This window comes from Heteronotia binoei, chromosome 2 (assembly GCF_032191835.1).
Source record: "Heteronotia binoei isolate CCM8104 ecotype False Entrance Well chromosome 2, APGP_CSIRO_Hbin_v1, whole genome shotgun sequence".
Taxonomy (NCBI): domain Eukaryota; kingdom Metazoa; phylum Chordata; class Lepidosauria; order Squamata; family Gekkonidae; genus Heteronotia; species Heteronotia binoei.
The window spans coordinates 146,708,187-146,732,668 of record NC_083224.1 but is presented as its reverse complement, the minus strand read 5'-3'; the positions used below and the strand labels follow the sequence as shown (position 1 = coordinate 146,732,668).

Genomic DNA, 24,482 nt, shown 5'->3' with positions numbered 1-24,482 from the left:
CGTCACTGGGAAAGACAATAACGCCGGGGAAAGGTGCAGGCAGCAGGAAAGAGGCGGCGCCAAGAGAAGACCGCTTGACTGGAGCCAGGGCCCGCCGTTTTTACAAGAGCAGAACGAGGCTCTTTCGGGGGCCACTCCACGCACACAAACAATGGGGCAACTCTGCGGGGGGTTAAAATCCAAAGGAGCCTTTTGGGTGGCCTTCAAGTCCTGTCTTTTTCGCTGCCCGAGAAGCACCAGATGACTCCTCTTGGGGCCCTCTTGTAGGATCCACCGGCTTTGAGTCCCCCCAGCGCCGTTGGATGACAAAGCAGCCGCGTCGGGCTCGGTACCACTGCAGCACAACGGCTCAGCCAGCCCAGAGGCCGAAGCGCCGGATCGGGACCAAGCTGCGCGGCGTTTGAAAGGGAGGCTGGGAGTTGTGAGGCGACACAGAAAAAGCTTGGGGACAGGGAAGGACAGGTGGCAGACAGACATTTTAGAGTCCGGCGTGGCATTTGTGCCCCTCCACTCCGCGGGCCCCATAGGAAGGATAGGCGCTTCTGGGGCGGGGGGTGGGTGTCTCTGGCCAGGGCTTGGGGCTTGTTGAGCAGGGCCGCTGAGTTTCAAGGAGGTAGCGAGGGAGTCCTTTTTGACCGGGATTAGAGGCCCGAGAGTTGCTCTTTTGCAAAGCCACCAGGCGAAACACGCGGCGGGTTTCTCCGGGGGACAGCCGGAACCCGAGCGGCTCGCCCTGCCTGAACCGTCCAGGATTTCTCTTCGTGTGAGAGATCGGTTCGTCCTAGGCTACCGAATCCCAGCCTTTCTCCCCGGATACTTTTCTCGTTGCTGGGGGGCGGGGCAGGGGGGCCGTCGCTGTCGGGTTCATCCAAAAGAAGGCGTGTGCTGCTGCCAACCCCCCCCCCGAAATCTGACCCCTCCCCTCCCGCATCCGTGCCATCGCGCCGGTGGGGCCCCAAGCTGGGTTGGAGAGAGCTGCTGGGCGGCCCAGCCCACCTGTGCGAAGGAAGGCAGGTCACCTGGTGGAGGGGAGGGCCCCGCTGTCCCGCCCCTCCCCTCCCCGCCCCCTCCCCCTCCCTCCTCCCCCGCCCAGCCAGGGGCTCCCTAACCAATGGCTCGTCCAACCTCTCCACAGATCCTTGCCAGCCGGCCTGGGGCTTTAAAGGGATTCGCCGGGCCGGGCGCTCCGAAGCAGCCTGGACGGCGGCGGTGGGGACCGAGTGAAGCCGGCGCCGCAGCTGCAGCAGCCTTGCCCCGCGCGGCACCATGCCCCGCTCCTTCCTGGTGAAGAGTAAGAAGGCGCACAGCTACCACCAGCCCCGCGCCCCCGACGGCGAGGGCAGCCTCAGTCTGGAGAGCGTCCTGGCCCAGATCTGCGCAGGTGAGGGAGGGACCCCCAGCCGGCGGCGGGCCTGCTTTGAAGCGACCCTCCCGACGACGCCCCCTCCAACTCCCAGGCCCGGGGTCCGCGAGGATCCGCTGCCCGCCTTTCTCTCCGTCCCGACGGGCGGGGGCAAGCAAGTTCTAATTCCCACTAGGGAGGGGGAGAAGGGGGTTGGGAAGCCTGATGCCCACGGGTGGCAGAAAGAACCCCCGGAGAAGAAGCGACCCGCAGCAAAAGGGGGTGGGGGTGTTGCATTTTCTTGGCGGTGTTGAAGATGACTCTAGTCTCACCTTTCCAGGGGGGTCGACTGAGGGGCGCGGCCGGGGCAGCTCTTTCTATGGATGCTGAAGGCGGCTGCTCCTGGGACAGATCCCGGGCTGTCATTTGGGGCTGAAGGGGAGAGAGAGCCCAGCCCCTGCCCTCCCTCCCTCCCTCCAGCACGGACACCCACTTTCTCCCTCTCTCTTTCCCTGGACAGACACGAAGGTCTCGGGGCAGGTGAATCTGGACCTCCCAGAGCCGGAGCCTGCCCAGGGCCGCTTCTCCCCGGAATCTCAGCTGCCCGAAGGGACCGACGGCACCTCAGACTCGGCGCCCAGCTGCGAGGGCAGCTTGTGCGACAGAGCCGCCGAGCTGGAGGATTTCTGGAGGCCGCCCTCTCCCTCGGCTTCTCCAGGTGAGGCGGAGGGTCCGGGTTTCCCCCACAACCGGGGCACCTCCCGGTCACTCAGTGGAGGGGAGGGGAGCCTATCATCCTTCTCTATCCTAGAGGGACTCCCCCCCCCCCGCCCGATATAGCCCCTGCACCGAGATCTAAGGGATGGATATTGCCGGGGGCGGGGGGTCGGAGGGACTGCGCAGCTCTCGTTCAGACGTTCATTGATATAGGGGACCAGTCAAACGAAATGTCCAGAGTTTGTTCCTTTTAGAAAAGGTAAAGATTTACAATAATCGCGTTCCCAAGAATCTAAAATGTAACTTTTGGGCGGGAAGGGAATTTATGAAAATCCAGTCTGGATCCGGTCTGAATTTCTTAACCACTATAGCCCAAATAGACGCGAGCCTTTAATAAACGGGTTTTTTTTCAAAGGGGGCTTACGAATTTAATCGAGGTGTTTCGGTTTTTCGCAGAGGTCATTTTCTGGACCAAAATTCCACCACCACCACCACCACACACACACACACACACACACACGACAAAAGATGCTTTTTTGTGTGTACAGTTTTTGTTAAGGGACGGAGAACCCGTCGGTTGCTCATGTAAATGCGCAAAGCAGAGCGAGCTGGAGCACGCTAAAAGGTGGGAGAGGGCTTCGGTTCTTTCTTCCAGCGGCTGCATTTTCATAGAAGCGCTTCCTGCTCAGTCATCTCCGGACTCTTGGCTTTGAGGGGGGCAATACCTGCCTTCCTGAAGTGTGCATGCCTGCAGACCACAGCTTACATCCTGGATAAAACTTCGTTGGGCTTCAGGGTGTCCCTGGAGTGGCTCAGCCGTTGTCCTGCTGCTTCCCACCCAGAGGGCCCAATCCAGAGAGGGTCCCTCAACCTTCCCTTTTCTTCCTCTCCCCCAAGCGAGAGACCCTCTGGGGGGCAGACAGGCCTCCTCGGGCGACCTCTGGAGATCCGAGCGGCTTCTGGCTGCCTCCTCCTGCTGCCTTTGATGCGGTGGGAGCCGAAAGGAAGCGGAGCGCCTCCTTGCTTGGCCTCACTGTGATCGCCTGTCAAAACAACACTCCCGGCGATTGAAAAGCATTCGTTGGCGGGTTTCCTTTCTTTTTTTAAGTTTTGTTTTTTAATCGACCCGGGGGAAGTCTTAAAAGCGAAAGGGGGCGACCAGCCGACGTTATTAAAAGCAAGTCAAACAATGGTTTTAAAAATAATAATAATAATCCAAAAATCCCAACACGATCTCTTTCCTAGCCTACCCTCAGAAAAGAGAGCCTTGTGACAGTGAAGTCAGAATTCCCGCGATTACCACTACTACCTCCTTACCTGGCCTATGTGGGTGCCTATTTCATGCGTCGACTTCGGCTGCTGCTCACGAAGGAGCATTAGCATTTGACCGAGGGGGAGGCGATGGGCTGTCCAGCAAAAGGCGCCCAGGACTGCTGGAGGCGGGCGAACTTTCTCACTTTCTCTCCCCCCCCCACCCCGCGCCCCCTCCCATGACCTTTTCTTACCCACCAGGTAGGGAAATACTTTAGCGCTATCCAAAGACGGGGAAATGACTCAACTGAGAAGGAGAGGATGGGCGAGCGAGGGCTGGAGTCGTCCCCTCTGAGAGCAGGAGGGGAGGGAGGGCGGGCGGGCGGGAGAGGTTCAGCTGCTGCCTAAAGTCGAGGCGAGAGTCCTTCCCCCCGCCCCCCCCCCCCCGGGGATCCGAGGCCGCAGGACCGCACAGCTCTGCCTTCCCCGCTTGGCCCTCGGGGCCGAGTCCATGGTCCCCCCACCCCTGTTAAAAAACCTGCCAGAGGATTTGTTGTCCTCGGGGCAGAGGAGGGAAGGCTGGAGAAGGGGATCAGACCGCTGCGTTTCTAGGCACGGAGCAGGAAGAAGCTGTATATAAGGTTACAGCTCAACTCTGGCGCACGCAGTTTTCTTGGCATCTCTCTCTCTCTCTCTCTCTCTCTCTCGCTCGCTCCTTCTACGGCTTGGTGTGTCGGTAGCCACGCCACCTGCCTGAGCAAGAGTAAGAACGGCCAGGAGTCCCCATCCGTGTTCCCTTGAAGCTGAGTTAGGACGAGCTAGCTCACTGTCACAGGTTTTTCGCTTCCGGCTCACGCATTTTGGGCTGCTTTCCGGAAGAATGGCCCCCGAGCAAGCTAATTCATGCGGCAGCTCCCCACTTGAATGCCAGCAGCTCCTGAAGTAGAATTGTTGCTTGCAAGGTTCCCCAGGTGCGAGGGAGCACGGGTCCCCATCGCGGGCCTCTGCCATCGATTGACTCCCCCCGCGGCTGCTGGCTGGCTTGCCCAGAAGAACCATCTAGTATCCCCGCCTGGCCCTTTGGGACACGGCGCCGGCCTCTCGGCCGCATCCAGGGGGCGCCGCCCGCGGCAGAGCCTGTAAAGGGCCGCGGAGGGCCTGAGGGCGACCAAGCGCTGGGGGCTGAGCTACAGCAGCACTACGGCTTGCAGACGAGGAAGGCCCCCGCCCCACTCCGTAGGATTTCCTTCTCAGTAGACAAGCTTAATCTGTGGGGAGGAGGGAGGGGGAGAGATGCAGCCCCTTGGCGGCTCCTGAAGGTCCCTCCAGTCCGCCAGCAGCTGAGCCTCTCGCCACCCTAGACGGCCTCTGTCTCTGGAGGTTGTCACCAGGGGACCTTCTCGGTCAAGGGGCTTGATGCAGTGGGAAGGGGAGCATTAGGGGCGGGGGGGGGGATTGGTTTCCATCTTGCTACTGATACTCCAGGCGCCTTCCAGCCTCCCGGGTGGGTCGGGCTGAAGGGCTGCCAGGCGCTCTCCTGTGCCCTCCCCTTCCGACATTGGCTGGCTCTCCTGAAGTGCCAGCCTGAGACCCTCCCTCCCTCCCTCCCTCCTCAGTGCTCCTTTCTCCTCCCTCACCTCAGGGACTTTATATGGCACCCACAAAGCCAACTTCACAACCTTTGGCCCATTTGACTTTTCAAAAATGAACCGAAGTTTAAAACTGATTTCTTTTCAGTGTGGGTCTGGAATGGAAATTGCTGACAGGCCTGAGCATTTCCAGTAGGTGCTCTTGAAGCTGCCTTGTGATGGAAGTTGAGAATGCATCACAACCTTTTCCATTCCTCCAGGAGGTGGGAGGGGAGGGGAGGGGGGGCTGTGATGTTCTGGCTTCCTTCCTGAACCAAGAACTTGACAAAACTCAATCAAGGTAGAAAATGATAACATGCATTGTTTCAAGACAGCTGAGGGCCTGAAGCAGATGGTCCAAATGATGCCCCTTCCAGACTGAAAAAACAGTCGTGTTAGGGTGTCTTTCAATTGCATCTCCAAACCTGCTACCTAAGATGGACTGTCCCAGTTTGCTTTGTGGCCAGGGCACCCCTGCTTGTATTGGGCCAGTCTGATTATCGAACCACAATCTCATACCAAAAGCACCCCGTTTTAAGGCGGATGCTGAGTTACATTGGATTTTTCCAAGCTACAATTACCAAATGGTCAGGGAAAGCCTGAGGCTACATTTCTGAAACTAAGCGGGTGTAAAATATTTCTTTAAAATCACCATTTTTTTAAAAAAAAAAAGTTTAAAATCATGCATTGGGGCCATCCATAATCTTTTGTTCTTTAATATTTTTCTCTAGACACTAGTTAAATAGCTGAATAAAGTTCAAAGCCTCATTGTTGTTATGTAATTTATATGCCTTTTTCATGAGAACCCAAAGTGGATTACAACTATGCTTTTAAAAAACACATTTTAGTCAATCTATAAACAGATTACAAGAAATGATAACATTTGATTCTAATAGCAAAAGTTTCTAGTGAGACCAGAAAGGCAGTTGGGCTGAGATTGGGGGGCGGGGGGAGGAGAGAGGGGATCCATAAACAATACTGCCAACATTGCTGTCTAAGGCAGCAAGACTTGTAGTATCTTCTTTTAAAAATTGCCACCAGTAAATTGTTTTCCTTTGGGCAAACACCTCAGCTTTATTAAACTGGAATAGGGTCAAATTATAAATTGCACACAAAGAAATGCATTTTCCCAGTATAATATCAACAAATATGCAACTGGATTATTATTTGTCGTATGGGCACAAGATTCTATCGGAGTGGGTATTTGGGTTCATAATGGCCCCTACTGTTTCAATCCTATGGAATCCCACTCATTTATAGTAGCTCTCCAAGCTACTTGCAGGTATGAATAAAAAAAGAATCTCACATGATGTACAGCGCCTTACTGAAAATGCTGCCTCAGCACTGCTTGTCTATGGGGCTAAATGAAGGCTTCCCTGTGTTTGCTTTGCATATGCAGTGTTTTATATATGATAGGAAAATGGGTGAGGTAGGAAACAGCATAGTTCAATAAAAACAGGAACATAAGATCAGACCAGTGAGCAGTCCATCTAGTCCAGCAACTTGTCTGACACAGTTGTCAACCAGTTACTCTGCAGGTCCAATATTAGGGTATAAAAGCCAAGACCTTCCCCTGATGTTGCCTCCTGGCCCTAGAGAGAGGTTTACTGTCTCTGTGTGTGGAAGTTGCCTTCAGTCACCATGGCTAGAGAGGCCACTTAACAGACCTAACAGCGGAAAATGTTTCACTTATTTGAACCATTGAGGTTATGGTGAAAGATTAATAATAATAAAAAAAGAATTGTCTCAGTCTAGTTTATGATGCTGATATGTGCATAAGGAAGGTAGAAGGGTAATTTTTAGAAATCTTTATGGTCACTCATTAATGACATCGCAGATTCCAACTAATAGGGGCTCATGATACTGTATATGCTACTTGAGGGAAGAAGCTCATTTCCCCTTGATAGAGAATATAATTTATCTGCAGCAGTAGCACTGGGAAAAATATGTCTGGATCATGTGCCATAACTTCATGATTCCCGTGTGCTTATTGTACCAAAAACTGATTCTGTAGTAGGAAAGATCCTGGGAATAAGCTCCACTAACAAAATCTAAGTAGGATTCTGAGTAGACCTGTTTAGGATTGCTGTCGGTTCCTATGTTGAAACAATGTCAGAAGGATCAATCATAAACAAGTCTACTTGGAAGTTAGTTTCATTTTATTCAATGAATCTAATTCCCGTGATAAGTACTCTTAGGATTGCAGCTGACAGAAGTGAAATGATGTTTTTACTAGGTCAACTCATTTTTGAAATGCTGGAAGCTAGGTTTTGACTTTTTAATGGGTAATAAAGACTTCTTTGGGGCACCATCGAACATTTCAGGCATGTAATATCTGCACATTTATAAAATCAACAACATTAAAATGTAAATATTTTCCTGGATTAGGCAGCATCTCAGTTTGCAGGTGGGAGGTTGCCTGTTTCGACATTCCCCTTCAAATAAGCTTCCTGCAGGTCAAGGAAAAAGTCACGTTATCTTTCTACTTGTCAATGCATTTTTCTCAGGTGATTTCCCCCCCCCCCCCGCCCGCCGGTCCCCATATGAGTACACTCACAGACCCACTGACCTACAATCTGAAGCAGTAGAGTGGAAGTCTTTGCCGTTTGATTCTGCTGGTTGCGGAGAAGAGAAATGTTTTAAAAACAAACTGTATCTTAGCACCCCTAGAACAATTGAATTCCTACTGGTCTTCATGTAATTGTACATTCTGAGGCCTTTAGCTCAGAAATGTCAAATGATAGCACTGATTCAGAGATCAGACATTGTTTTCTCCTTGCTATTCAAAATGTTGTTTGTAGATGCTCAGGTTAAAGTGAATCCACCAAAATGGCAGCCACTTCCCTTTGTTCTGTTTTCACACAAGTAGAACCTTATTGCTGCACATCTAAAAAATGAGAGGTAATGTATTTAATAGCCATAGGGAACAGTCTTAAACAGGTCTACTCAGAAGTAAGTCCTACATTATTCAATGGAGACAATGTCCTTAGGATGACAGCTATAATCTTGTAGGCAAGTGGTTGTGAGATAAGCAATTCTCACAGGTCCCCCCCATCAGAAGTTAACCCCCCCCCCCTATTTTCATCTGTATCATAAATTATCTCCAACATTTAGAAATAGCACAGTGCAAAATACATATTTGAAATCAGCGTCTTTTGCATGCATATAGAAATGTATATATCATATTTAAGGTTGCATTGTTTATAGCCACTAAACTTAAGGAAATTTTTGGAGATTTCTGAAATTAGTGGGATGTTGCAAAATGGTTGTTTGAATGTGTGACTAATAAGACTTGCTGTTCAGTACTATTGTGAACTGCCTGAAGTAGGATTTTTATTGTTGTATATCTGTTCTGATGGAGCTTTTAGACTAATAACCATAAAGTGTGTTATCATCCCATCAATACATGTGCCCTTATTTCACACAGCAGATATACCAGAAGAATTGCCTTAATGTTTGTTTGCTTATTGATTAAAATGGTTATATTCTGCTTTTCCCTTGTGGCTTAAGCTGGTTGACAGTTCCAAAAATTAAACACATACATCACCCAGTGAAACACCATTACTGCCCTCCACAGGAAAATGCATGCAGCCATTTCACAGTGCCCCCTACTTCCTCAGGAAGCCTATTCCACAAGGTGACAGCCCCTATAGAGAAGGAACTGCTCTAGTAGATGCAAAGTTGGTCACTATAAGTTGGGCAACTGCAAGGAGGTAGCAAGAGTTTTGTGAACATTATAAAGGAAGAAGTGGCCCTTAGTGAGTATGTAATATAGGATCATATTGGCACAGAATAATCACAATGAATAATCATTCTTCATGATGAGACCAGAAGTCTCTAAAGCACTGTGCGAGAAGAGTATGCGAGAAGAGTATAAGCTATGTTGTGTGAACCCCAGTCATTGGTTTTGTCAATTTGTGTTTCTGCAGCTTCCGAACGTTCCATCTGTCCCTCCTTGGATGAGGCTTCTCCTTTTTTGGTGCCCTTGAAACCTTATGCATGGAGTAGCCTTGGCAGTTCAGAGCTGAGACATTTGGTGCAGAACTACAGGCCCTGCCCAACTCTGGAACGTAACTCATCCCTTGGTCTCTTCTGTGAGCGGGGATCTGAGCCCACACTCTATGGAACAGAGCGCAGCTCAGCTCTTGCACTCTATAGTGACTTTAGCTCCCCTGGACTCTTTGACCGGCCAGCAGCTACCCCCGGAATCTACGTAGATGCCCCACCTGGACTCCAACAAGAGAAAAGTGCAAGCGGAATCAAGGTGGAATCAGAGCTCCTCTGTCGCCCTCTATTGATCAGCACTGGGTCCTACAAGTGTGTCAAATGCAGTAAGGTAGGGAAGAACTATGTTCTGTGACCCCACCCCACCCTTCAGCAGACTGCTTATTCAACCAATTGTCAGAATTGGCTGTAGCTGAATAAGCAAACTGCAGAGAATGGCAGACACAGGCCTAGTTTAAAAGCTTCTGCTAGGGGTGCTGGGGCATTTCACATAACTTCCACTGGCCTATTAGTTGTTCAAGTTGTCTGAGAAGGTATAGTGGGACTTTTTGCACGTTTTATTCTTTAACATTTTAGAGCATTTTGCATAGAAACTTGATGCAATTTGAAGTATTTTACCATTTATTTGTTTCTTTGTTTTTAAAGTAAATTTTGCATAGAAACTCGATGCAATTTAAAGTATTTTACCATTTTTTTGTTTTTAAAATAATCTCTGCTAGATGGTTTCATGGATCTTACAGAGATGCTTATAAAAACACACATCATGATTGTGTGTATGAAGTGCCACCAAGTGGTTTTCAACTTATGGGTGACCATATGAATTAATAACCTCCAAAATATCCTATCACTGACAATATGGCTCAGATCTTGTAAAAACTGAGGGCCCTGGCTTCCTTGATTGTGTCAATCCATCTCATCTTGGGACTACCTCTTTTCCTGCTGCCTTCAGCTTTTCCTAGCACTGTTATCTTCTCCAGTGACTCTCGTCTTCTCATAATGTGACCAAACTACCATCTCCTCATTTTAGTCCTTTTAAGCTTCTAGGGAGAGTTCAGGCTTGATTTGATCTAGAACCCTCTTATTTGTCTTTTTGACAGCATTAAACTCTCCTCCAACACCACATTTCAAAGAAATAAACTTTGTTCCTGTCAGCTTTCTTCATTGTCCACTTTCACATCCATACACAGAATACTATGGTATGAATTATTATCTTGTTTATGAAACAAGAAAATTGTTCAATTCAAACACCCCAAATCACCAAAAAACATGCACATTTAGCAGCTAATACAGCAAATACTACCTTAAAAATCATCTATTACCAGCAGAGCACTTCTTAGTCAAAGCACTTCTTTGTCCATTGCTTTATTGGCCAGAAATAGATAATGTAAAGAACAATTTTCTTCCTGGCATTTCTAAGATCCTAAATTTCTGTCCTGTACTACCAGGTTCTTTACCAGTCTTGCCTTTCTCAGGTCTTCTCCACTCCTCATGGCCTGGAGGTGCATGTTCGTCGTTCGCATAGTGGCACCAGACCCTTCGCTTGTGAGATGTGTGGCAAGACTTTTGGCCACGCAGTTAGCTTGGAACAGCATAAAGCTGTGCATTCACAGGTGAGAATGCCACAGGGAGACAACTGTAATGGGTTGGGGGAGTGGGTGATCAGTGTGACTGATGGGACTAGGGAGAGGATGAGTATGCACATATGGGGCTTAATTTTATTATTTATTCATAGTCTGCCTTTCTAGTTGAGATCTGAAGCAGATTACACAGTGTACATCAACACAATCAATAGGATATGGCATATATATAATAAGTAACGTACCATGACCAGGATACAGAAATGAACAAGCATAGCATATTAGAACTCATACATAACAGAGTGCAGAAAAATAGCATCAGTAGAAAGTAATTAAGCAACATCAGGATAATATGTGCAGCAAACAGGTATATAAATACATCCTGAACATTTGGGAACTGGTCAGAGAGGCCCAGTGGAGAAAGAACCAGTCTTTCAATTTGGGCTGTTTGTCCCACTTTAGCAGTCACCATTAATTTACATATGTAAGAAATTTTGACATGGTGGATGAGTTTTGTGAATGTTTTGGAGCTTGTCCAGTCTCTAATTCCTCATTTTTTTGTCTCAAATCCCTTCTCAACAGTTTTCCAGTATACAGCAACTCTTGACCATTTACCACAGAAAATGGTGTTCCCTCTCTCTCTCTCTCTCTTATGCACACACACACCATATCAGGCAAGCCTTCACTGCTGTATCTCCATGCTGGATACAAATCAAATACAAAAACCACCGTGTGAAAAAAATCTAGTCATATAGTTGTATTACAAAAAAATCTGTTTATTTCCAAAACAAAGTTTCTATGACTCTCTCATACAATTTAAGAAAATGACAGTCACTTTGAAATTCTGTATATTTTATGATTGTTAGTTAAGAGTACAAGATTCATAGAAACTTTGTTTTGGAAAAATACAGAATTTTTATGTAATACCACTGTACAACTAGATTTTTTCAAATGGTGGTTTTTGTATTTGGTTTGTATCATGTTCAGACACTGTGTCCCTTTAAGTATCTCCATGCTGAGACAAGCTTTGCGTGCTGAATGTCTTAATGCCAGGCTGCTATTAAAGAAATGGGTAACAAACAATCAGAGCAACAGGTAACAAAGAACCAGAGTATATAGTCAAGACAAAGAAATACAAAATACCGTGGAACGATAAAAATGCAAAGAATTCTATTAAACAATAACTATCACAAAGTCTACACTGTTACCAAGTACCTCACTATAATAATAAGAAACTATCCTAAAATCCATTCCAAATGCAAATTAGAGTATGCAACATATGTAAAGTCTCTCAGATATCTGTAATACAAAATTTCACTCCAACTGGACTTTTCCTTAGCGAAGTATATAGCAACATCAATAGGATCCAGACAGCCCAACAATCTGTCGATATGGATCATTTAAATGTCTCTTTTTATCAAAAGCTTGAGATCCTTATAGTATAATTCCTGAGGAAACAAAGCACTTTATACCAAACACACCAGCCTCCAAACATGACAGTATGCAGGGCAACTATTTTCATTAGGCAGCCTGATGTATTTTTATAATTGTTTCCATAGTATTTTATATTTCTTTATATTAAAGAAGTGGGAGCAATGCAAGGTGGTGTGAACTGCCCCTCAGAACACTGAGAAATATATCAGTCTGAGAACCAGCTTTTACTTACCAGGTTATTGTATGAAGCTGTTGTTTGGTAGCAAAAGAAAGGGTGTGCCTGTATTGTCAGTTGTTAACCTCTGTGGTCTTATTGGGCCTTTGGGGGAGGAGAATTAATGCTCTGCTAACAGGAACATTCATCCTGTCCAACTTCTCTTCCTACAGGAGCGCAGCTTTGACTGTAAAATTTGTGGTAAGAGCTTCAAGAGATCCTCCACCTTGTCTACCCACCTCCTCATCCACTCAGATACCCGGCCTTATCCTTGCCAGTACTGTGGGAAGAGGTTCCACCAGAAATCTGACATGAAGAAGCACACTTTTATCCACACAGGTAAGCCCAGTGTTCTTCTCAACTCCTAAGATATCATAGATCCTTCTCCTAATGTTTGGCCAAATGATCATCTACTTTCCTTGACTGTGTCTTACTGCATCTAATGAAATGTGCTCCAGTTCATGAAATCATATATCACAGCAAATAAATCTGAGTTATGTTATGTTCAGTTATGATTTTGGTGATCTAGTAGTGTAGAGGAGATTGTATGATATGCAACACTCCCAGTTCACACAGTCACCATTTTGTGCAAACAGGGCAATGCATTTATTTTCCATTTCTATGTGTACTGAAGCTGGAAAATAAATCTCTGTTCACAAAAAATGGTGATAACCGTGCATATCACAAGGATAATGGGTACCATGCATTTGTTGGAGCACCAAGCCCATGATGACAGGGTATTCAGGTTCGCATAACACTCTTTTTCTTAACATGATTAACATGGCTACCATCTAGAAGTTATGACCATTATCATGTGGTACATGTTCACATGGCAGGGGCAGCACCTGTGCAAATATTTTGTTGTGGGCATGGGGAGGCAGAAAATGACAAGTCTGATGAACTTAGCAAATGATAATTGCTGCTAAAAATAACAACTTAAATCTGCTTCTTTGCAACTGCGGTAGCAGGTATACTAAAGCTCAAACTACATAAGATGGAGTTGGATTTGCACACGTGTCCCATTCATGAGTATAGTAGGGTTGGTGGTGTTGCTGTTGAAGGGGCCAAAGATGTGCTTGGACAAGGATGCCACTCGCTGCAGTTTTCTTGCCTGCAGCCGATTCCTCCAGGTGATATGTTCGCATCCAGGCTCATTTCCAGTTATCAATACCCTCATGGAAGAAAAGCACCTAGGTGGATGGGCTGCAAGGGGTTAACAAGCAACAGGGGACAAGGGAGCAGGGCTTTTATTGAGCAGGAACACACAGGAATGCAGTTCCAACTGGCCTGGTGTCAGGGGGCATGGCCTAATATGCAAATGAGTGCCTGCTGAATTTTTTATTTTAAAAAAGCCCTGCACAAAACAATGGTGATGTCAGGGTGTGTGGCTTAATATGCAAATGAGTTCCTGCTGAACTTTTTCTACAAAAAAAACCCTGCAAGAGAAGTTCACATATCCTTGAAATTTCCCTACCCTATTTTACATGTGAATGGGACAGGCCCATATTTAAAGATATGGATAACTGTAATGTGGACCCAACTTTCAAGCTCAGAAGGGAAGGCAGAAACACTCCTTATTTATTTGGAGAGGGCAGGACCTATACTGAAGGAGTGGGGAATGTCCCTTAGATACCACATTAGTGAAGAATTTGACTCATGCTGAGAAAAGGCCAAGCATAAGAAAGGGGCAAAAAAGTATGATTTAAATCTGATTTGCTTTTATGTTTTGTAAATTGGGAGCCCACAAGGTATCACAGGGGTGTGTGATGGGGTAAGGACATAAGCAATAGGGAGATTACCTTGCCCCATAGCTTAATAATGTGAGACTGCTGACCTAGAAAACAACTTCCTGCTCCTTTCACCCCAGACTTCAGCAGCCCAGTGGTATAATGCAACTGCTGTGAAGCACTGACTGACTGCAGAGATTCAGGCCTAAGTAAGAAGTATAGTGCAGGCAGGGTTCTTATAAAAAACTTTCTCTCTCATGCTATACAGGAGAGCTGGATAGGAGGGAACTGGGGTTGGGCATACACTATTTAACCCACTATTTAAGATACAAGAAGCTGTTTGGGGCTTGGGTGCTTCTATGCAGACAAAAAAGTCCTGAAGGGTCAGAATATGTGCTTTTCCTGCAGTCCTAATTAATCCCCCCAGTGGGCCTGTTTTAGCTTCAAAATGGTCATAACTCTTAAAAAGCTAATGCCATTTTGCCCCTTATTCCTGCCCATCCCACAGGCCGGTGCCAGGCTTGCTGGTGCCCTAAGTTGGGAGGGTGGGGGCTGCTCCCTCCCTCCTGGGCAATTTAAATCATACAGGAGGGCATCCAGGAGCAGCCGCTGCCCTTCCCGTGCCAGGGAAAGGTCCCACCAATCAGCTGATTGGCAGGGCCTTTAAATCACGCTGGATTTAAAGACCATGGTAGAGGTGCTTGAAGGCTGGCACCTGCTCCTGGGTGCTCTCCTGAACATAGGTAGTGCCAGCAGAAGCAGCTGAGCTGGCTCCCCCTGCATTTAAAGAGCCCACAACCAGCGGGATCATGCTGGATTTAAAGACCATGGTAGAGGTGCTTGAAGGCCACCCCTGCATGGCTGGCGATTCAAATGGGAAGAGTGGCAGGGACTCCTTCCCAGGGGGCACCCAATTCTGTGCCCCCCCCCAGGGCCACACCCTTGGCGAACACCTAAGGTCGCCTAGCAGGCACTCCAGCTCTGCCCCCCCTCTCTGTGAATGGTTAGAGTTTTGATTAGGCACATTTTCCCTTTTTTTTCATTCTCCTTTAACTGTCACACAACTGCTTTTAGCATTCAGAGAATAAGCATGCTCAGTCTTCATCAAATTATTTGGAGGTGGAATACTCTTCTTTTTAATCCACAAGCTAATGTTCTTCTACATATGTATGTAGTCTTGTGGCATTCTCCTTTTCTGTGTTTGGGCTGCCAACAGACCTAGAGGAATATGCCATATGGGATGTAATTTACCAGACAGTATTATTCCCCAGCACTCTGCTGTGTCATTTCCAAACTTTAAGCCTCTATTAAAGAGCCAGAACATGTTTCTCGAGGGCAGTTGGCAACATTATTTCTGCCCTCTGCCCCACCCTCCTGTTGTATGGTTTTTCTTCCTCACCAGCCAGTTTGCACTCTTAAACAACAAACTGCATGTATTTCAACCCACAATACCTGATCCCCTCATCTGATGAAGTGTGCTTAGAGAGGACACGAAAGCTTACGTTCTCAATAAGACTTGGCAGGTCTTAAAGGTGCAACTTGACTCCTGCCTTGTTCAGCTGCTTCAAACCAACATGGATGCCCTTTTGGATCCATCCCTCTCATCATATGATTTCCCCCTCCCTCATGTGTCCCCCTCCCCTTGTTTTTTTGCAGATTTTTCAGCTGGACTGTCTGTGCATACACAGATGTCACTAGTTACTTGTGGGTGGATGGATGCAGGGTAAAACTCCTATATTCCCATGGTTTTGTAGAAAAACTTTCCCAACCCCATTGTGTGGGCTTTTTGATTTACACAGCGGTATTAAGTTCAGAATTAGAGATGTGATGCCATGCTCCTATGTGATGCTCATTGCTGCTCACTAGGGGTGCGGTCACACGTACCATTAGTGGCGACACAGCTCCGTCTCGCTGACGGATTAAATATGTTCGTCCACACATCCACATCTGGCAATCGAGTGTCATCCAGGGTCATTCTGACTTGCTGCGGATCAGTGCCGCATTAATTTGACAGCACAGAAAGTCCGGCCCTTTTTCAAAAAAGCAGCACAAGATCAGCTCTTTCCTGTTTGGACAGCTCAAGCGCGATACTGCCCCCTGGAATGTTTACCTTTAAAAAAAAAAAAGCCCCAGCAGACATGTGCATTGCCAGATCATTCAGGAATCTGAGGTGACGCTTCTGCTTCTCCAATCAACACAGGATCGGAGGGGGGGGGAACGTTATCCCACTATTCAGGATAAGAAAAAAATCTTTTTTTTTCAATGTTGAGGATTTTCAGATATCATTGTCACTGCCAATTTCTAGGAAAGGAATTCCTGGCAGTTCCTTGGTATGAATCGGCAACGTTAATTCCGGAAATTTACCCTTCCCCCCTGCCTCTGAAGCAATGTTTGATTTCCCACCTCCAAACAGTTGGGTGCATGTTCAATGGACACCCACCTCCCAGAAATCACCATCTGATCACGCATGCTCCAAGAAAAGAGTGTGATAGTATTGGATGTCTGAACGCTCAACAACAGAATGAGTAGCATTCTTGGATGCTCGTCTGAATGACCCTGCATCGAATCAATATTCAGTGGTTCAAATTTGATTGCTACACACCCGCTTTTAATGTGACATGTGACTGCACCTTAGGACTCTCAGAATTTCCCACCAGAATTGTATCCAGTCTCCCAACAGAAGGGCCTTTCATGTTTCTGGATGGGGTTTCAAAACAATGAATGGAGAATAAGTGATCTCCTCAGAACCAACAGAAGCTTCTAGAAACATGTTTCCAAGCCAGAGCAGTTTAGGTCTATTCATTGTTAGCATTAGAAACCTACATGGTAGATAAGAGCATTTATTTTGAAGTCTAGAAGCTTTAACCTAGTTATAATTTAACAGTGTTCTTAAATAAATAATAACCTCCTTAAATCACCCCTCATCCCCTTTAAATTCCCTGACACATACAGAGTAATGGTAGTTGAAGTGGGACATCCTCCCACCCCGCATCAGTTAAGCATGTCAAGGGAGATAATAATTTGGGGGTGGGGGACACACAAAGTCGGGGAATCTTGAGAGGCCAAGCTGGGGCAGAGTTCAAGCAGGTGGTGTCTGAAACACTGCCCTTATGGATGATACCGTCACTGACAATTTCTTAACAAGAAATGTTGCCATTCTAAAAACAAGCTTTCATTCTTTAAATAGAAGTAGTCATATCACAAATAGTCTATTTAAAAGGATTAGCCAAATGAGGCAAATCTGTGTTCAAGACGTGGTGAGGGGTGGACTGGAATCTTGGCTTTGGTGTCTAAGCACCAATGCTACAGTGCTGGGTGTTCCCAGACCATTTGCTAGGTCCAGACCTGGGGTTTATAATCTGCCTCTAATCTGCTCAATAACTGAAATTCTGACACTGTTGCTTTATTAGGATCCACCCTGTGTTTATGCCTGCTTTGTATTGTAGGGCTGCCAACTCCATGTTGGGAAATTTCTGGAGATTGGGAGTGGAACCTCTGACTGGTGACATTTGGGGAAGGAGCTCAGCAGGAATGTTTACCCTCCAAAGCATCCGTTTTCTCCAGTAGAACTGATCCCTGTAGTCCAGAGATCAGTTGTAATTCCAGGAGATCTCCAGTCTCCACAGAGAGGCTGGCTGACCATCCTTTTCATATGCAGTTATATTCCTATGACTGCTATTTCTCCTTAGACTGCCTGGCACCCGAAACAAGGCTAATTTCTGGCACTCCCCCTTGCATTGATAATGTCACTGAGTCACATGGGGGGTGCCCAATTTGGGGCCCCCAGAAGGCTGACACGCTAGGCAATCGTCTAGTTTGCCTAGTGGCAGGGCCGGCCCTGGCTATTTCAGCTGGGCAGATTGCAGTTTGTATATACCACCCAGCCCAGGTCGCTGCAGCAGCTTCTCTTTCAGGGTTCAACACCAAGCTGAAGGACTTGGATCCTCACTTGCAGTCTAAATGTTTGCTTAGTGGTAATCTGTCTACTGATCTTCTACCTGACTTTCCAGTCAGATGGCTTTATGGCCATATGCAGGGCATTTTTGAGCAGGAATTCCAGCTGGCTTGGTGTCAGGGGTGTGTGGCCTAATATGCAAATGCATTCCTGCTGGGCTTTTTCTACAAAAAAATGTCCTGGCCATATGCAACGGCAGAAAAGGGGCCATGCTGTCAAGTTTCATCGTCTGCTGTGGTAAACACAGAAACTAATAAACTGCAAATGAATAATTTAGGAAAATAAAAGGAATACTATTACATTATACTGAAGAGTTTATCAGAGATTTTTCATGAGGGGGTCCTAACCATTGGCTGTCTTGGTGGCAGTGATGGTAAATTGTAAAAGTTAAATATATCTACCACAAGGGTGAAGGCAGGAGGAAGAGAAAGACCCAACATAAGATGGATTGATTCCCTGATTTGCAAGACCTGAACAAGGCTGTTAAGGACAGGATGTTTAGTAGGTCACCAGTTCACAGGGTCGCTATAAGTCATAAGTGACTTAATGGCACTTAACACAGAGACCCACACAAGAATGTTAGGTTCAAAACTATCTGAATTTGTAAAGGGCTGTTATGAAACTGTGCCATCTGGAAATATTAGTTGTGAGTTTTTGTATCTTGATCTTAAAAAATTAGGAGTGTTCACTTCCTTCACATGAACCATTTTAAATTGTGCATTTTCTGCAGGGGTGGGTGGGATCTGTGCTGCTTCTCCCCTTCCATGGCAGGCCTTCATGCTGTTCCAGCAGGGGGTGTCCCCAGAGAAACAGCATTTCAGGGAGCATTTTGTATGCAGCAGGACAGTGAAGGTGAAAAACTTCTGCTCCACTGATGGAAATCCCTTCCACAAGTGTAAACCATCACTGGATCTGACCCTCATTTATGTTTGGTACACTTTTGTTATTTAAAGCTTGTAAAGGCCTTTGTGGTTATCAACTACTTGCTTATTATACCTAACGAGTGTGTTGAATAAAAAGCATATGAGGGAGATGTGGTTGCTGTGTATCCGAATTATTATGCTTTATGATGTACATCCAAGTCTTCACTTGGACACATTTTTGAATGGAAATATGCATCAACATCCAGGTCAAGAGGTTCCCAAGCAGATACCCTTGCACATCTTCTATGGCCTAGACCAAGGGTCCCCAACAGGTAGATCATGAGCTACTAGTAGCTAGCTGACTGCTATAGAGGAGCTCATGAATCCCTAGAAGACTCATGATCGGAGGTGGGGGGACCTGTGAGAAGATCTGCTCTGAGCATTCAAAATATTTATAAGATTTTTCTCCATGATTCTTAGCTGAGAACTTCATTTCTGGAGCTCTTTCTCAGCAAAGGGGACCCATGGCCCCTAGGCCATTTGAAAAACAAGGAGTAATTAAAATACAAGGAAATAGCAAGTTGGTCTGATATAGTGGTCAGAGTGTTGAAGTGGGCCTGGGGAGATTCAGGTTCAGTACCAAATTCAGTGGGTCACCTATGACCAGTCACTCTTTAACAGACTAACCCTGCCTCACAGGGGTATTATGAGGATAAAATGACAAGGGGGGGGCTATGCTGAGTTTCTCTGAGGAAAGGGAGGCTAAAAATGTGATCGATAGATAGAAAATAATTTTTAATTACTTTGGACAAATCAAAACCTAAATCAAATCCTTTTCAGAGACCACTTTTTAGATTTGTTTCAATTGCTATCCTTTTGTTATATGCATCTTAAATATCTCTGAGTTGTATTTTTGCTGTGGGAATAATAAAATTTCCCAGAAAGGGATATCCAATGTTATCTACCTGGGAAAATGCAGTTCTTTTTTCAGTAAAGCGCTGTTGTAAACCCCAAATAGAATAAGTTTGCAAGAGTGTCATAGGCCCCAGTTAGCTATTGTCCATTATTTATTTAGTACATTTTGTCCTGCCATGCCTTCAGGGGGCTCAGAGGGGTATACCATGGCTTGTCCTTCCTCCATTTTATCCTCATTCTTATTCTTCAGGCTTGTTTGCTAGTGATATTAAAGCATTTGTCTTTGTTGTTGTTCATCCTCAGGTGAGAAGCCCCACAAATGCCAGGTGTGCGGCAAAGCTTTCAGCCAGAGTTCCAACCTCATCACTCATAGTCGTAAACATACCGGCTTCAAGCCCTTTGGTTGTGATCTTTGCGGGAAAGGTTTCCAGAGAAAGGTGGATTTGCGGAGACATCGGGAGACACAGCATGGTCTGAAATGAGAGCCATGGGGAATCTCAAAACAACAAGAACACTATGTGAACAGAGTCCCTCTTCTTTCTGGTGGGCTGCTCTGCACTGTTTGTGGTCTGGCCCTTCAGCCACTTCCTGACATAACCTCACTAAACAGGAAGTCAAAGTTGGCTGCCCAGCATCTTGCAGAACTTAACCAAAAGACCTTGGAAGGAACATGGAATGCCAAGGGTGAAGGAAGGTGGGGCAAGGCCTCTCTTTCTCTGTGTCTCTTCCTTTACAATGAAACACTGGAAACAATATCCTTACCCTGCCACCTTGAAGCCCCAGAACCCCCTATATGGATAAGCTACCTGGTGCCTTTCTGTGAACCAGAAAGTTCTCTTGTTTCACAAATTCCCTTGTTAGCCCTGTTGTTGTTATTGTTTGAAGTTAATTTTCTGGGAAGCCTGAACTACATGAGGTAATAGTAAACACTGAGCAGTAGCTTGACCAAAAGCAGGAGGCTTTCTTTTGTACATTTTAATAATTAACAGAGATTTTAATTCACTGTTTCCACTGGGAACGCAAATCCTTGCCCCCTTTCAGTGGCGAATGCTTCATTTTTCAGAGTGAATGGAGCCAGTGGGGATATAGGTCTGCTCCTGTTTTTATATTTTCTCTCTTCCTTTTTGCAATGCTCAGAATATTAGGCAAGAGCCAGGAATGCATGAGTGGTAGTAGAGAAAGCCAAACATATGTTTCAGACTTGTGTTTGATCGTTCCCGTGTTACAAGATGTCTGTCTATGGCACATTTCTGGCCACCTTTTGAAAGGGAGGTAGGGAAAGGCAATATGAGAAGCAATATTCTGAATTTGTTCACACAGGTTTAAATATTAACTGAAGCCTAATCTGAAGAGAGCTCATGGGCCTTTCCTAGATCTGGGGCATGGAACCATCCAGTGTGGAAGGAATAGGAGAAGATGTCAAACTCCAGAAGTGTGCGGCCATGTTTTCAACTGCCACTGTAGTCTCCCCTGTAACACTTAAAAACTCATTGGCTTGGATTGTCTGTGGTAAAGAACTGTGGGCCTTTTGATCTTCTGGACAAGCAGCTGCTAAGGCACAATAGCAGCCAACAGGATGGACTGTGACTCTCAGTGAAATCATTAGCAAAGTTATGCCTGTCTAGGTCCATTTAAGACTATGGGCTTAGTCAGCTGTAATTCTGCTTAAGATTGCTCTGCCAGATCCTTCTCAGGCTTTGGTGGCTGGGATGAAGAACCTTAATATTCTCTTCCAAAATCTCAACAGCAGCTGCCCTTACTATGCAATTTATCAGGACTGCCCTGTACAGACTACTGCTGGACTCCAGGTTTGGGATTGTGAGGGAAACAGCTCCTTAGCTATGTCAGCAATGCAGAATATTGAACAACCTAAATTAGTCCTAATGACTAATGCTGTCTGAATATGGTGGCAACCAGCAGTTAATGGCTAGCAAAACCTTAGGTGGTTCATGCTCTGTTTTTACAAATACAAGGTCCAAACCATTCATACCTCCTCTAAAGCTCATTCACAGTTGCACACTGTATGGTAAATGTTTAATAGCTCCTTTCAAGTCAGAAATTTTCCTTAAGGAAAAGTCAATGTCCCTTCTATGTTGTCTTCCAAAAGCCTGTCCGCTTGGTAAATTGCTGGTAGTTATGTGTGTGGATGGCCTTTACGTGCACTTGTTTTGTAGAGAACAGTCTGTGGAGAGCTCAAAAGGAAGAGCCAAACATGAAGCAAGTGATGCCTTATTGATTAGAAATGAATGTGGTTTGCCCTGGAGTGGAAAAAGGCAAACGAAAGGATAGCTGCTGATTTTCCTTCCAAAATGTTGATGACATTCCATGCTAGATCGTAGATTGGAGCCCACAGATCAGTTCTGGTAGAGGAGATGCTTTCCTACAGTTGAAAGGACATCTGCATCAGAGAAGGTTCCTTCTACCAGTGGAAAGTGATTTTGCTAGAGGAATGCATCTTTGCTGAGAAATAGCTAATGAGCTCCTGATACAGTGGTATGAATATTTGGGTTACTTGCTCTGAAACAGTCTTGTGTCTAGAAGGACCCAGTACCTATTATCAGTATGTAATAGTATGGATTTGCCTTAATTAACCCTGTGCATACCTCACTGGCAGAGAAAAAGTAACGTTTTTACTTTATCAGTAGAATTGTGAATGCCTTTATTTAGATTTTACAGTGTGACTTATGTTCATTGTTACATATTTATTGGAATAACATTTTAAATTAATAAAGTACTGAGGATCATCAGAAGTAGTATTTATTTCAACAGAAAGCCTTAACCAAACCAATGTCATGATCCTCCAAACACTTACATGGAACTGTATGCTGAAATCAATAAGGCTTACATCCTCATTGACCTAAGCGTAGCATTTTTCATGCATGCATAACACAGTTTGTGTGCATTAATTCATGCATAGTGTTGAAAAACAATGTAGGCATGGCTCAAGGGGTGTGCAATCTGGGGCTGGACTTACAAGCAGGTATTCCACTTTCATGTAAATAGATAAAATCACAGGACCAAGGGCTTCTGCTAACTATAGCAAGACTCACTGATGTAATGCAAGGAGGAGGATAGAGGGAGCACATTAACCAACATGGCATCATTTTTTGTCATATATATTGTCATGTATATTTTTGACCATTTAGTTTGTGTAGCACATGCTTGCCAAAATTTGCCGAACCATGAAGCTGAATTCAGGTAGCCGGCTCGAGGTTGACTCAGCCTTCCATCCTTCCATGGTCGGTAAAATGAGTACCCAGCTTGCTGGGGGGGGGGGGGGGGGAATGTAGATGACCGAGGAAGACAATGGCAAACCACCCCGTAAAAAGTCTGCCATGAAAACATCATGATGCGACATCACCCCAGAGTCGGAAACAACTGGTGCTTGCACAGGGGACTACCTTTACCTTTACAAAAGTGCAGGCAGTTGTTTTACAACACTCTCTTCAGACAGATGTCCCTGTTGCAGTAAGTGGGGTGGACTGGCCCTTTAACTACACGGGAAACATCCTGGCAGGCCACTGCCTTGGAGAGTGGCTGGTACTGGGGAGACAGCTGACCCAAGAAGTCCCTGTGAAGCTCCTAGCACTGCAAGGGCCACTTAGCTCAAGGCCTGCTCCTAGTCTGCTCCTGGCAGCCGCTCCTTGATATGTGTTTGATAAAATGCAAATGAAACAATACTACTCAGAATGGCCCTGGGCTGGACCACAGTTGAAGCAAGTTTTTTAAAGAAAAGGAATGACCTGGTATCCTCTGCAAATATGTCTTTTGCCACTGCTGTCTGCATGTAGCTTCAGTGGCTTCTGCAAAACCTTATTTATTTTATTTATTTAATTTCATTTATATCCCCCCACCCCCCACCAAGATGGGCTCAGGGCAGCTTACATGGGCATACGTATGCAGGAATATAAAACATATAAAAACATAAAAGCCATAAAACCGTTTAAAAAATAAAAGTTAACATTTTGATGCTATGGTCTTAAATTCAAAGTTATGTTCTCTGTTAATAGATCTTAGATGTTCCTTTCCACTGCTGCTTCAGGGCAGCTTGCAAGAGGTGGTCCAGACATTCCCTGAGGACTGTAGTGGCTGACAATATAGTTTGCAAATGCCCGGTGGAAGAGTGCCATCTTACAGGCCCTGCGGGACTGTATGAGCTCTGGCATGGACCTAACTTCTTCAGGCAACTCGTTCCACCAGCAGGGGGTCACTACAGAGAAGGCCCTGGCTCTAGTTGTCATGCGCCTGGCCTCCTTAGGGCTGGGGATTGACAACAGATTTTGTGATCCAGACTGAAGTGCTCTCTGGGGAACATATGGGGAAAGGCGGTCCCTAAGGTATGCAGGTTCGTGGCCATATAGGGCCTTAAAGGTAAGGACCAGCACCTTGAAACGAACCCAGTATGCAATAGGCAACCAGTGCAGTGCTTTCAGCCCAGGTTGAATGTGCTCCCGTAAGGGAAGACCCAATAGCAACCTGACTGCTGCATCCTGCACTAGTTGAAGCTTCCAGGTTTGAGACAAGGGTGCATGAAGAGTATGCAGGCACACCAGGATGATGTGAAAGAGAAAAGACATCTAAAGAAGGATAAGTTGCAGGCGAGGGCTGGATATCCACATATTTTGACTATTTTTTGCTTTGCTTGAGGAAACAGTCCAGAGAAGCTGATGCAGAGCTAATGAGGGCCAAGTTGATGTAATTTGACTCAAGAGGAGAGTGTGGGATTGTCTAGCTCCTCTCAGTTTCATTCCCGGCAGAAACCTCTCCTACCTCCAGTCGTTCCTTTTAAAAAAATCATGAGCATGACAAGCAATTCTGGATCTAGAATGTAACCCAATTTGATGATCCACTTAG

At 46.0% G+C, this 24,482-nt stretch overlaps 1 protein-coding gene across 1 annotated transcript; it reads left to right on the top strand.

The window, feature by feature from the left end:
• Positions 1-1,213: 1,213 nt before the first annotated feature.
• Positions 1,214-20,767, top strand: GFI1 (growth factor independent 1 transcriptional repressor). The gene is made up of 6 exons (XM_060232185.1): positions 1,214-1,381; positions 1,863-2,060; positions 8,868-9,274; positions 10,416-10,553; positions 12,342-12,507; positions 19,932-20,767. The coding sequence occupies exons 1-6, from the start codon at positions 1,267-1,269 to the stop codon at positions 20,108-20,110; spliced, it is 1,203 nt and encodes a 400-aa protein (XP_060088168.1). The 5' UTR covers positions 1,214-1,266; the 3' UTR covers positions 20,111-20,767.
• The last annotated feature ends 3,715 nt before the right edge of the window (positions 20,768-24,482 follow it).

Coding starts and splice junctions, on each gene's coding strand:
- GFI1 (XM_060232185.1), top strand. CDS start 1,267: ATGCCCCGCTCCTTCCTGGTGAAGAGTAAGAAGGCGCACAGCTACCAC. Junction 2,061..8,867: donor CTCTCCCTCGGCTTCTCCAG/GTGAGGCGGAGG, acceptor GTGTTTCTGCAG/CTTCCGAACGTTCCATCTGT. Junction 12,508..19,931: donor GCACACTTTTATCCACACAG/GTAAGCCCAGTG, acceptor GTTCATCCTCAG/GTGAGAAGCCCCACAAATGC.